General features: G+C 37.1%; 1 protein-coding gene across 3 annotated transcripts in view; it reads right to left on the bottom strand.

Annotated features, from left to right (window-relative positions):
- The window catches only part of LOC125134981 (multidrug resistance-associated protein 1-like), an 85,206-nt gene that overhangs the window by 15,865 nt on the left and 56,052 nt on the right, over nt 1-13,289 (bottom strand). For 2 of the 3 annotated variants that reach the window (XM_047794540.1, XM_047794556.1), the window contains 4 exons: nt 9,168-9,228; nt 8,163-8,379; nt 2,105-2,259; nt 602-757 (listed from right to left, as the gene is read on the bottom strand). In XM_047794540.1, the coding sequence (XP_047650496.1) occupies nt 602-757; nt 2,105-2,259; nt 8,163-8,379; nt 9,168-9,228 (589 nt within the window). The remainder of the gene's footprint in view (nt 1-601; nt 758-2,104; nt 2,260-8,162; nt 8,380-9,167; nt 9,229-13,289) is intronic. The other variant, XM_047794546.1, reaches the window with a different exon arrangement.

The raw sequence follows: 13,289 nt of genomic DNA, 5'->3' as shown, positions 1-13,289 counted from the left end.
TGTTTCTTTCTTGGATATGCAGGAAAATTAATTTTCTGCAAAAATATAAACAGAATCAAGGTTTGGTGGTGGCCATAAAAATGCACAACTCAGTTCTCTTGTCATGGGGAATACTGCTGACAGAAAGTCCTGCTGCTGCCCCTCGAAATCCAATCCTATATTAGGATGGAGGTCATTTTCCCACAGGTTGCTGCCAAGAAATGGCTGGACATGGCAGGGGTGCTAAAACAGGCCCATTCAGGGACACACAGGAGCATCCAATGGGCTATGCTGGCTTCCCATTCATTCAACCATACCTCTCACGGAATTTTTCTGCAGTCCAAGACTTCCTACACAATCCCCGTCCTCCTTCTTTTCCCCAAAGGGAGAAGATCTATACTGCTATCTGAGGGCTCACCCAGACTTCTCTCCCTTTTCCTTTATCTTGTACTGGCATTTCCCCCAGCAATTCTATAGTACCTCTAACCCTTTCTTGGCATCTGCTCTTTGGAGAAACTGGACTAACAGAAGTCAGACTAACAAGACAGTTTAAGTGCCTTTAAAACTACATTTGACTGTGAACTTATACATTTTTAATACACATAAAAATTCATGTACTTACTTGTATAGTGAAATAGAGGAAAACCAAGGGAATAACCCCCAGAATGAAGAGTGGAAAAGCTCCCACAATGACCAAAACTGTTCCAATAACATCCAAGGTGCAATTCACCCAGGTCCGTAAGTAGTAGTGGAAACGCATATCAATTATAAACATGTCCTGAAAAGTTTGATATCAGGTCACTTATTTTTCACTTTTCATGGTTTAAAATAAGGGGAAGAAGATGCATATAATTCAATGTAAAAATTAAAAAAAAAAAAACATGTACCCAGATGTGACAATCTGATTGTTAAACGTCTAGCTGTATGATCTTTGCCTTCCCTAACCCACCCCCACATATTTTCCCCTGTGGTCAGCTGTCACAGTGAAGAGGGTATTCTAGTAATGAGACGCTCATGATGGAGCAGTTTATATTTCCGAATGACAAGTACATGGCACTTAATTTATATGACTGAAATCATACTGTATTTGCTTTTATTTATTTTTTTTATTTGAAGATTCTAAACCCCAGTAGTTAGATGTTTAAGGACATTGGTCTACCATTATTCACTACCTAAAAACTGATTGTAAAATACTCTTGAGCCATTTTTATCTACTGAGAACATGACCAGTGACCTTCTTGGATACCTAGATCCTGCCAATACCATAAGACACAGGAAAATGAAATAATTTTCATTTATAAAATTAGAAACTGAAAAATGGAGGTGGACCTAAGAGATCCCAGGGAATAGGAAGACACCCAATTTTGAAGGGATGGACTACACAGTTCAGGACAAAACTGACATAAAGAATGGAGATGGCATTTATTTAATTAATTTTTTTTTTTGGTCTTTTTGGCCTTTTAGGGCCACACCCATGGCATATGGAGGTTCCCAGGCTAGGGGATGAATCGGAGCTGTAGCCGCTAGCCTACACCACAGCCACAGCAATGCCAGATCCAAGCCAAGTCTTCAACCTACACCGCAGCTCACAGCAACACCGCATCCTTAACCCACTGAGTGAGGCCAGGAATCAAACTTGTGTCCTAATGGATGCTAATCAGATTCCTTTCCACTGAGCCATGGTAGGAACTCTGCATTTAGTTAATTACTAGCCTTGCTTTGGGACTTCCCCAATTATCTCGTACCAAATGGTGTAAGGGCATCACATTCATATGTAACTTCCTGCCCGTCTTTATTATTTATTTACTTATTTATTTTTATCTTTTTAGTGCCACACCCATGCATATGGAAGTTCCCAGACTAGAGGTGTAATAGGAGCTGTAGCCACAGACCTACACCACAGCAACAGGGGATCCCAGCCATATCTGCGACCTATACCACAGCTCACTGCAATGCCAATCCTTAACCTACTGAGCGAGGCCAGGGATTGAACCCATGTCCTCATGGATATTAATCAGTTTGTTACCACTGAGCCACAACGGGAACTCCCTGCCTGTCTTTAAAACATACTATCCCATGATCCTATGTGGATCTTTATTTTTATGTACACTATTTAATGACTTACCTTGGTGAACCGATTGATGATTTGGCCTATGGGATTGATTTCAAAAAACTGGAGTGGGAGATGCAGCACATTATCCAACAGCTGAGCATGCAAAGTTCGAGAGGCAGCCAAAGATCCTCTCATGAGTGGATAAACTCCTGAGCAAACAAAAAGACCTAAACACAAATTGTTATCAAGACAAGTTAATATCTTAAAGAAACTCTGAATTTTAGCTCTCAAAAGATTGCTTATAATAGCATTTATTTTTTCATGGAAAATTCAAATATCAAAATTAAAAATGTATAATAGTGGAACAAGCTAAGTATAAATGTATATGGTGCATTAAAAATAAATCCAGATGCTCTGATGGGCTTTCAGAACAAAGCTTTCCTTATTCATGAGCATAGATTCTAGAGAGATGCACTAAAGATATAAGAGATCAACCAGGCCGACACAATGTTAACAGCCTATTAATTTCATGATGTCCTGAGGGATAATGTGGGTAGTCAATGGCACTGCCAGCCAAATAATTTCAGTTCTCCTAGCTTCTAAATCTACGGCGGAGTTGCCCTTTCTGGCCTCCTTGTGATTAATGGAATCAAATGAATAATTCTGAGCAATAAGTTGAGGGAGGAATGTCACGTGATACTTCCAGGTTAGAGCATTTAATGGTTGGTGTTGCAAAGCTCCTACTCCCTTTTCACAGTGCCTGCCAACATTTTAAATGGTGGTTGGATTGCTTCTTTAGCTTGGGTCCCTAGAATCACAAGAGTCCCTCTCCTGACCTACACTGGACAAGTGAGTGAGGAATAAACTTCTTTTGGCTTGTTAAGCTCCTGAGACTTGGTTGGTGGGAGGGATGTTCTTGGAACAACTAAAAAGTCAGAAAATACAAACAATAAACATGTGGCTTTAGTGGAAGAAATTAAAAAAACAATTAATAGCATTTACTGACTATTGTTAGCTGTGGTTGACAAAATATGACAAGAAAGAGACAAGCTCAGAAAAGAACCATCCAGGTGTGTAAGAAGAAATGAAATGACAAAGAGTCCCCAAATTAGGGAACTTTTAGGGTTGGAAAAAGAAATGTTTGGTTACAATGAATAGTTCAAGGATGGATATATGATTCAAATTGTTTCAAGGAGAGTAATTTCATGGCTTTCTATGGAAGGAAGTTCTTTGAAAGAGAACATTTCTGTCTCCATGTGATGCCTGAGAATTAAGCCAATGAGGAGAACAAGTAGAACTGATAAAGAGTAATAGACACTATATAATCCCTGGGACCAAGTGTGTTTAAAGACCTGTGCCTGGACTTCAACCATTTAGAGCTTACAGAAATTTCCATGTTATTTAAACTAGTTCATTCTTGGGTCTTAAAGGATACACAATTGCTCCATTGCACCCTAGTATACAAAATTGCTAGTAAATTGTGTTGCCAACAAAAGTCTTGTCCGTTTGTACCTATAATACTTAAAACAACAAAACAAAACCAGTTGACCATGACTACCATAAATATTTCAGCTAGTTCCTTATATCTTAAATAACATCATATACTGCTATTTAATGATTTCTCATTCTTAAATATTTTCTATTATTTTCCTACTTCACTCCCCCATATTCCCCTCTACCCTTTCCAAAATCAGGTGGTTACCTTTTTTTCCCCTCAAATATTCTGTGTTTACATTGCTACTAAACACAAAGTTCACTAAATTTATTATGCTTGTACCACTCCTTTCCATAAGCTTAGTTTTCCATGAAACAGGCTCTAATTTATTTCCAAACAACTCAGTACTCAGTAAATCTCTTCTGAATATATTCAAACTCATCAGAAATTCTATTATTTCTTTTATCCTCTTTTTTGCCCCCTCCTCTTGCAACATAAACTACTCTCTTGGGACCCTCTTTCTTCTCCAAACTGGGGAACCAGATTTTGTATTCTTCAATTAGAGAAAATGTTAAACATTTTATATTAATTTTCAGCTGTATCTCCTTAAAGTATTATTATACGTGTACTGAACTTCTTGGATTATTCTTTTATCATTTGCCATCTATGTTTTTGATGTCATGCATCATGGACAATTTCTTCCAATTTATCTTTTCACACTTGTACAATCCTTTTAAATTCTTTAAAATTTTCTAGAACTTTTTTGTTTTTAGATTGAACTTACTTCAATACACTTTGCAGTTTCTTTGCTTTTGTTTTGGAATCTCTGAGGATACTAATTAGACATTTTTAAGCTTCTTTTCTATTCCAAATATGACTGTTTTACATCTGGGCTCCACTGACCTATTTTTTGGCTCAAATTTACACTGTTTGCTTAATTACAATGCATGACCATCCACCATTATCAGTTTAAACATGCAAGATAAAGACATGGCTAATTAATAGAGGTATCTGATGTGGCTTCCTTCTGCTACTGTATACATTAATTTTCCCCAGCATTTCTCTCTCTATATATCAATAGCAGTGATGGTAGTTCTTATAGGAGAGGCAGACAGGCCAGAAGAACAATGTTTTATTTTTTTATTTATGTATTTTTTATCTTTTGGGGGCCACATCTATGGCATCTGGAGGTTCCCAGGCTAGGGGTTGAATTGGAGCTGCAGCTCCTGGCCTACACCACAGCCACAGCGACTCAGGATCTGAGCTGCATCTGTGACCTACACCACGGCTCACAGCAAAGCTGGGTCCTTAACCCACTGAGTGAGGCCACAGATCAAACTCAAGTCTTCATGGCTACTAGTCGGGTTCATTAACTTCTAAACCATGAAGGGAGCTCCAGGAGTACAATGTTTTAGTGAGTTACTTTCATTATTTCCATGCAACTCATTTCTACTCTCTGTACCAGTGTTTCTCCATGGCTTCACTAAACCTCTTCCTATTTATCTACAGCTTCATCTAGCATCTGTTCCTGGCTACAGGTTCTTCTACCCTGGATTCTTAGTATAATTGCTTATGGAGAAATTTATCACTGTGAAATCCCCTGAACCCTTTACTTTCATATTTATTCACTGTCATTTCAGTGGAATTTTGTGAGGTAAGTAAAGTAAATGATCCACTTACTCATCTTCAACTGGAAGTAGCAGTGTACTCTTTAAAAGTTGCACTTTAAAAATATGGTGCCTATATTTTACAATTGGGTGGGAAAATGAAGTTCCCAATAGATTAGTGATGTTCAGAGTGTCCTGGAGATTCTAAACCAAATAGCTAGGAATTAGGGAAAAAAATTCAGGGCTATTTCTTTTTAGAAGATAAGGTAAGATCTTTATCATTGTTATAAAATATAGATGTAGCATTTTCTGCTTCAGTACTCTAGTTTTGTTTGAATGTTAGCTTTCTATAGGCCTCTGGCATTAACATGTAAAAGCGCTATTTATGCTTGAAAGCTCAAAAAAATAATGTGAGGTTTGATGACGTCAGTGAATACAGCTACTCTTGGTTGGACAAGCTTCCATAAGATGCAGCTCTACACTACTATAAAAACAAATATATAGATTTTTATTTCTTAGGCTCACCTTTATTCATGAATAATTTATAATTGTATTCAATAATAATTCAAGAAAATTTTAATTTTTTTGAACGTTAAAAAATTTAAAATAGAGAAGATATATATTCTAAAGACTGCAGACCATGCTAAACAAAAAAGCCAATCAGAAAAAAATTTTTTTGACTAATCTGTACATAATTTGTTATCATCATTACAAAATACTTCTATAGACTGATAGTTAACTAAAACTAAGACTTATACAAGTAAAATTTTGAGCAAAAAATATGCATACCTTTTCTAGAACAGGAAAAATGATGTTTGCTTACTTAAAATATTTTTCAAAGGATACTGAATCTCCCCTTAAAACTGGACTCTTAAGAGTTTAACCCTGGCATATACCAGTGAGAGACAAATATAGAAATGTATATATGCATGTTTGTTTTGCTGCTCAGCATTCTAGATCTCTATAATCTATTTTTTCCTCATTGAGTTGCAAACCACAAGCCAATAAATTTGACTTACTGATTCAAAACCAAACACATTCTTAGTCCTTGTATCTCATTTTAGTTATTAACATAATATCACTTCCTCCAATGAATATTGCTAACAAAATGACAAATTAAACAAATTTGTCTCCAATATTTGCTTACTCTCTGATGGAGACGTTTATAAGTAGTACTATGGTCACACAATAAAAATAAGATGGGAGAGGAGAAAACAGAAGCAAGGCCCTAAGTCACATATTTTTTAAAAAGCATATATCTCTTTCTGGTTCCCCTTATGCATATCTTTACATAGCATAACTTCCACGCAGATGACTCTTTTATTTCTTATTTGAATTTACACTCTCCTTCATTGTCTTCCTTTCTCCTTATAAATACAAAAAGTGCCTCTGTTTAAAAAAAGCATCCTTTTAATTGTTCTCTACTTTTGAATTCTATACTTTTGAGTATCCTTCTTCTTATACTTTCAGGTCACCTCACTTCTTTTGAAGGACAATATGTATCTATTCTGCCTACCAGGGGAAAATATCAGCAGATTAAAAAAATGCATCCACACTTCTGATTAAATGTGTCTCAAATTGAATTTATCATTTTCCTGCTCTACCACTTAAGACTTCCCCCACTCCTGATTTCTTTTTGTCCTCATTGTTCTCCCAATTGCCTAAACTTCAAAATCATGACGGATGCTCCCTTCTTACCTTCAGAATCAGCAATTCTCATATATTTTCATTGCAATTATCTTTCCCATCCATCTCTTTTCTCCAGGCCCACTGAAGCTCTCTGGCCCTTCCTCCATTCATATTTATTTATTCAATCCTCTTCTGTTCCCGGTATACCCATTGGTTAGCACTGGGCTATATGCCTTGGGTGACTTGGAGATGGATCACATAAGAAATCTTCCTAGGGAGTTCCCCCTGTGGTGCAGTGGGTTAAGAATCTGACTGCAGACAACTTGGGTCACTGTATAGGGGTAGGAGTTTGATCACTGGTCCAACACAGTGGGTTAAATGATCTGGCATGGCCACAGCTGTGCCTAGGTCATAGCTGTGGCTCAGATACTCCCTGGCCCGGGAACTTCCATATGCTACAGGTGTGGCCAAAAAAATTTAAAAATATATATATTTTTAAAAGAGATCTTTCTATACTAAATTATCTCCCATCTAGACTCCTGAAGCTACTTGATTCTTTCTTCTCTACCAATCCTAACTTTTCCTGGTATCTGACTTTAGGCCCTCCAATAAAAATCCATCCCATCTTTTATTTTTTTATCATTGTAAATTTATGCTTATTTTGACAAATAACTCCAATTTTTCCTCATATCTTAAAGTTTTCCACTTGCCTTTCTGACAATAGCTCCAACACATCTTCAAACTACATTCCCATCTCTAGTTCCCCCACTGCCCTATCAATATCCTGAAAACTATTCAAACTGGCGACCTCACTTATGCCTATAGTCTCTTCACCTTCCCCATCCCTGTCTTCACATCTTTCCCTCCAATGATCACCTTCTCTCCTTTGTGATCTCCATCTGACAAAATGCAATCCTTTATTTTAGCGTCGCCTCCAAATGCCAACTATTCCTTGGGAATCACTTTAATCTCTCAACCAAATATGGCTTTCCCTTGCTCTAAATCCTCACGGTGTTTTACTACTTTTATACAAATATATCTCTCCTTACAGTTTTAAACTTCACTTACAATGCAGCTTTTTACAGACTCAATGAACTTCACATCATCACAAGCCTCGTGCATAAGGTGAATAGCCAAATAATCAAGACTTTTGAGTCCTGAATGACCTTACATATGAGCCTTAGTTTCCTCAGCTATAAAATGGGGATAATAACACTTTTCGAAATAATTATTGTCCAGATTAAATGACACAAATTATTTAGCGTGGGCCATGTAGCTGACACATACAAGTTTTTGTTTACTCTCTAGAAATGGCAAATTAAAAATTTATACTTGAACTATGCTAAAGTACTTGAAAATTATGTTATTATTTTTTAAAAATAAAATGATGACCTATGCTTACATCAGAATCAATTAGGTTAGAAAGAGAAGAGAAAAGCAACTAGATATTTTCTCTAACCTTGAATTAATCCCAATAGCCCATAGATGCTAAGTTTATTGCTTATTTGCTTCCGTTCTGTGAAGTCACTCATGTGCTTTGCTTCTTTTGCCCAGGCACTAAGCCATAGATTCTGTCCAATGCCCATTAAATTCTGCCCTAGGTAAAGGGCCATGTTCAGCCACACCCAGAGCCAGCCAAAAGCTTGGAGGTACTTCAGAATGATTGAGAACTTCACCTAAAGGCAAAATTGATTTTTAAAAAATGTTACCATATTTAAAAGTCACACAAGCTAGATTTGAATCCTACTCTGACAAATCTTAAGCTTTGTGATCATGGTCAAGTTACTAACTCCTCTAACCTTCAGATTACTCACTTGTAAATTGGGATAATAATAGCATCCATATTATAAGTATAAGCAAAGTGCCTGCACAGCCCTGCACACTAAATAATAAATGTTCAGAGTTTCTGTTGTGGGTCAGCTCAGAGGAAATGAATCCGACTAGTATCCATGAGGATGCAGGTTTGATCCCTGGCTCTGTTCTGTGGTTAAAGGGTCCGTTGTTGCCATGTGCTGCTGTAGTTTGCAGACACAGCTTGGACCTAGAGTTGCTGCGGCTGTGGTATAGTTTGCAGACATAACTCGGATGCCACGTTGCTGTGGCTATGGTGTAGGACAGCAGCTGCAGCTCCAATTCGACCCCTAGCTTGGGAACTTTCACATACCATACCTGTGGCCCTAAAAAAAAATAAATAATAAATAACTAAATGCTTGAATAATGTTAGCTACTGGCATTAATAAATAAGAATATACATAAATATATATATTATATAAATAACATATAATCCTAATTAAACACCACTATAATATCTAAAACAGTTCCATTTAATTTAATTTCTTCAAACTATTATATAGAAACTCTCCTCAAATTCAGTGAAAAATATATGATATTTATTAATAATGCCATGTACTTTTTTATATTTGAGTGGTTAATAACAAATAACACTAGTTATTCTGGTGCTTACCCCACCAACAGGAACCTTTTCTTTTCTCACTGAGAAGTGTTCTCCTTGATCCAATAAGGGCCTGATAAAGCAAGATGATGTATGTTTTTCAGGTTTTAGATCAACCAAACATTTTTTTTTAAAAAGTTATACATTCTCAACAACACTGTTGCATATTCCTCTACCTCATTAACTGCATTGATAATAATATTATCCCTTTAATATTCAGAGAGAGAGTGTTCATTCTTCTTACCTACTTATTTTAGGGCCAGGGCACATTGCCTGATTTTTCACTGCTTCTTCCAGGTAATTATCCTTCAAGTTTGAGCCAAATCCCTAGATTGTTTAAACTTATGCCATCTGGCTGTACCATAATCTATGGCTCCTCATCTTCTTGCCCCCTGTCCTATCAGAAGACTAGAATCAGGCTAATCCGTCCCTCTTTGTTCTGCCACCATTCTGGGTGATGTAATGGCTGACAAGGACAACAATATTGAATTAAATCTCTTCTCAGCTTCCTGACCTTCGTACTACCAGAGTCCTCCATCTGCTTTCTGCCTTAGCCATCAACACTCATGACCCTAAGCCATGAATCTTATTATGTGGAACTAATCTACCTTTGAAAATGAACTTTAACTATTTTGATCTCTGGCCATAACATAACCCCTTCTATTTCTAAATTGTACATTTAATTACTTTCACTATATTCGTTTTTTATTCCACCTAGACCACCAGTTCCCAAAGGCAGCTTTCTATCATCCTTGCCCTCTAGGATGATCAATGATCCTGGTTTTACCTGAGATATTCCTGGTTTTAGCATTGACTGTCCCACATCCAGGAAACTCAGCCCCAGGCAAACATAGCCCTTCTCTTGATTCCTTTCACGATCCCGTCTATACTCCATGATTACCATTTCATCCCAACTGTGGTGATATTCTGAACTCTCAGGCCCTGCTTTCCATCCATGAAGTTTCAAAGTTAGAGCTGACAAGTCAAATTTGCCACACTTTGTCACACTCAGATGATCATAAAGCTCTTCAAGATAGGTCCACCATAAATTAATATCTTCCACCTGTGTTTTTAATGGTACCTAGAAATTCTTGTATCTCTCTCAGAAGGGGCCCCCACATCCTACTTGAGGGAGGAAGCTGAGGCACACAGGGAAGTCAGTCACCACACTCTAACACTCTACACTTATCTGCATTTCCACTCAGCCTTTTCTTTCTTTTTTTTTTTTTGTCTTTTTGTCTTTTTGCCATTTCTTGGGCCACTCCTGCGGCATGTGGAGATTCCCAGGCTAGGGGTCGAATCTCTAGTGGAGCTGTAGCCACTGGCCTACGCCAGAATCACAGCAACGCGGGATCCGAGCCACGTCTGCAACCTACACCACAGTTCACGGCAACGCAGGATCCTTAACCCACTGAGCAAGGGCAGGGATCGAATCCGCAACCTCATGGTTCCTAGTCGGATTCGTTAACCACTGCGCCACGACGGGAACTCCTCAGCCTTTTCTAATTCTCTCCTGGAAATAGCAAAGGTAGTTCTCTCCTCAGACCTAAGGACAACCTGATGATCAGAAGCCTATTCTGCCCCACTTTTTCAAAATACATTTATTAACTATAGTGTTTCCACTCTTTCCTGCCAATGAGTCACTTGACAGAGCTGGTTAAAAATGCAGCTTGTAAGATTTCCCCTCTAGAATCTGTCTTTTAAACAAAGGATGCAAGAAGGATTCTTATCTTAAGGCAAACCTGGGAAACCACGAATTATTCTCTCTCTATTCTAATCTTTACCCTTCTTTCTAGCAACTCCTTCCCATCAGCCCATAGAAAATGACACATTTTTCTCGTCTTATAATCAATACTATCATCACAAGAAATTATTCCACTCCCAACTCTATCTTCAGTTACCATCTTACTTCTTGTCTTCCCTCTCAGCTGAATAATTTTCTGCCAAATCACTTTTTTTCTCCTTAAACTTTCTGGCAACTTGCTGAAACTATTTCCATCAATGGGGCCTTGATAAAATAAGTATAATACTTACTGCTGTGTTCAAAGGATATTTGAAAATTATTTCACTTAAACTCTCGATAACATTTAACATCCTTGACTGTTCCCTTGTTTAGGGATGTTTTCTTTTACTTCCCTACCATCACACAGTTGTGTTTTCTCCTACCTCTTAGGGTCTCCATTGGTTTCTCTGTCTTCCCTTTAAAATTTGTTTCCTCAGACTCAGTTCTAGCCATTATTTCCTTTGTCTGCTCCACACCCTTCTGAGGAATCTCATCCACTTCCAGTTTTAACAATCTTTTTCTTTGGGAAGACTCTCAAATGGGTTTTTCAAGTTCATACCTGTTCCCTGAGCTCCAGATCCAGACAATGAAATCTCTACTTGCTATCTACTTCATCTCTGTTTATCTTGCCATCTACTTTATCTCTGCTTATAAACATCCCTACACTGAACAAGTTATTTCCTACTTCCTTTAAAGCTTTCTCTGGCTACAACACTTCCTCCAACTGAATCATGGCACCTTTCCAACCAGTCATCAAGTAGTTGTTAACCCCTCTGGAACTACATTATTGGAGAAATATTGGGAAAATATGGAACAGCATGAAGAAAAGTTAGGACAAAGGAGGAAGGAGAAAAGGGAAAACAGAGGAGGAAGAGAAGCAGAAGAAAAACTTCCATAATCCTATATTCCAGACCCTTTTGGTGCTAACATGCTTGTGAGTATTGCTATAGTCTTTTCTCTATATGCATCATAATTTAAATGTTGCTCTACAACCACTCTTTAATTTAAAAAAACTTTTTCATTGATGGTCTTTGTTACTCAATAAATAATGAACCTCCAATATTATTCTATTACAGCACTATATTCTGTCATATGGCAACATAATATTTTAACATTTTCTATATTAATATTTATTTTAAAAAATCAAAAGTTATATCATTTGCAGATGTTTCCTACTTTGATTATTGCTGTAATGATTATTCTCTTTGCACATCTCTCATGGTCCCTTGTAGGGACTTAAGAATATAAGGGATGCTAAATTCTAAGTTATTTGATATATCCAACATCAAACTGACCTCTAGAAATTCTGAACTGAGGTGCATGCTTCCATTTCTCGATGTTTCCCATTTTATTTCTCAGAATAAGAATTGGCTATTTGTTCAGTCCAGTAATTTTCCCCTTCCTGTCTCTGGCATTAGTGTCAAGAAACATTTTGTGGGAGATTGCAATACATGCCCTTTGTAGGAGCAGCTTCACCATCAGGGAAATGATACACTATTTAACAGACACCTTCATTGGAATAGCTCCTGGTATATGATTTGGGTTAATTACTGTCATCATGCTTCAAGCCCTTGGCATGGCTTCTGTTTGGATAAGCAAATTTAACATTGGTGTCCAGCCAAAAAATTAATTCTTAATGTAGCTAGAAATAAAATGCTATGAAACCCAACTGTTAAAAGGGAATTAAAGCATCCTAATTAGACATCACTAACAAAGACAAATAATTTACTGGAATTATACAGGAGGGTATTGTTTTCCCAAAATACAATGTTATTTATTCTTTTTCCACAAACATACTGCATTTGGTCCTGGGCACATTGTTGTGAATAACAGGTTTTATTTGAATTTTAAAAGAGCAAATTGTTTTATGCTGGTAGAGAAGTTTTAAAAATGAGTCTTGCTCTGTCCTTCAGAAACCCTCAGAAAAGTTGGCACAATACCTGCCTGCATATTTTTGAATAAAATATATAAAATTAACATAGCAAAACCATTATCCCTGAACTGAGCACACAGTTGCAAAGTATAGACTATGTATGGGAGGATTAAAGTGATTAGTAGGGTCTGACATGAAAGCCAGAAGGGGGCAGTCCTAGATACTAAAATAGCATTTGCAGTTTATTCAGAGAAGATAGTAATAAATATTTAAGGAAATTAATTAATTAATATATACCATAGAAATTTAAGCCCTCCCCAAAAGAAAAATAAAATGTTGAAACCAATCAAATTATTTTAGTCCCCATTAGAAAACAAAACTGATGTCACAGAGTAATTCTAATTCTTAAATTTCCAAGGGAGGAACTCTCAAACATTAGGTCCAACTTCCTTCCTCTCCATCTCCCTCTTGATGGGTA

Source organism: Phacochoerus africanus, chromosome 1, assembly GCF_016906955.1.
Source record: "Phacochoerus africanus isolate WHEZ1 chromosome 1, ROS_Pafr_v1, whole genome shotgun sequence".
Classification (NCBI taxonomy): domain Eukaryota; kingdom Metazoa; phylum Chordata; class Mammalia; order Artiodactyla; family Suidae; genus Phacochoerus; species Phacochoerus africanus.
This window is presented reverse-complemented; position numbering and strand designations above follow the sequence as displayed.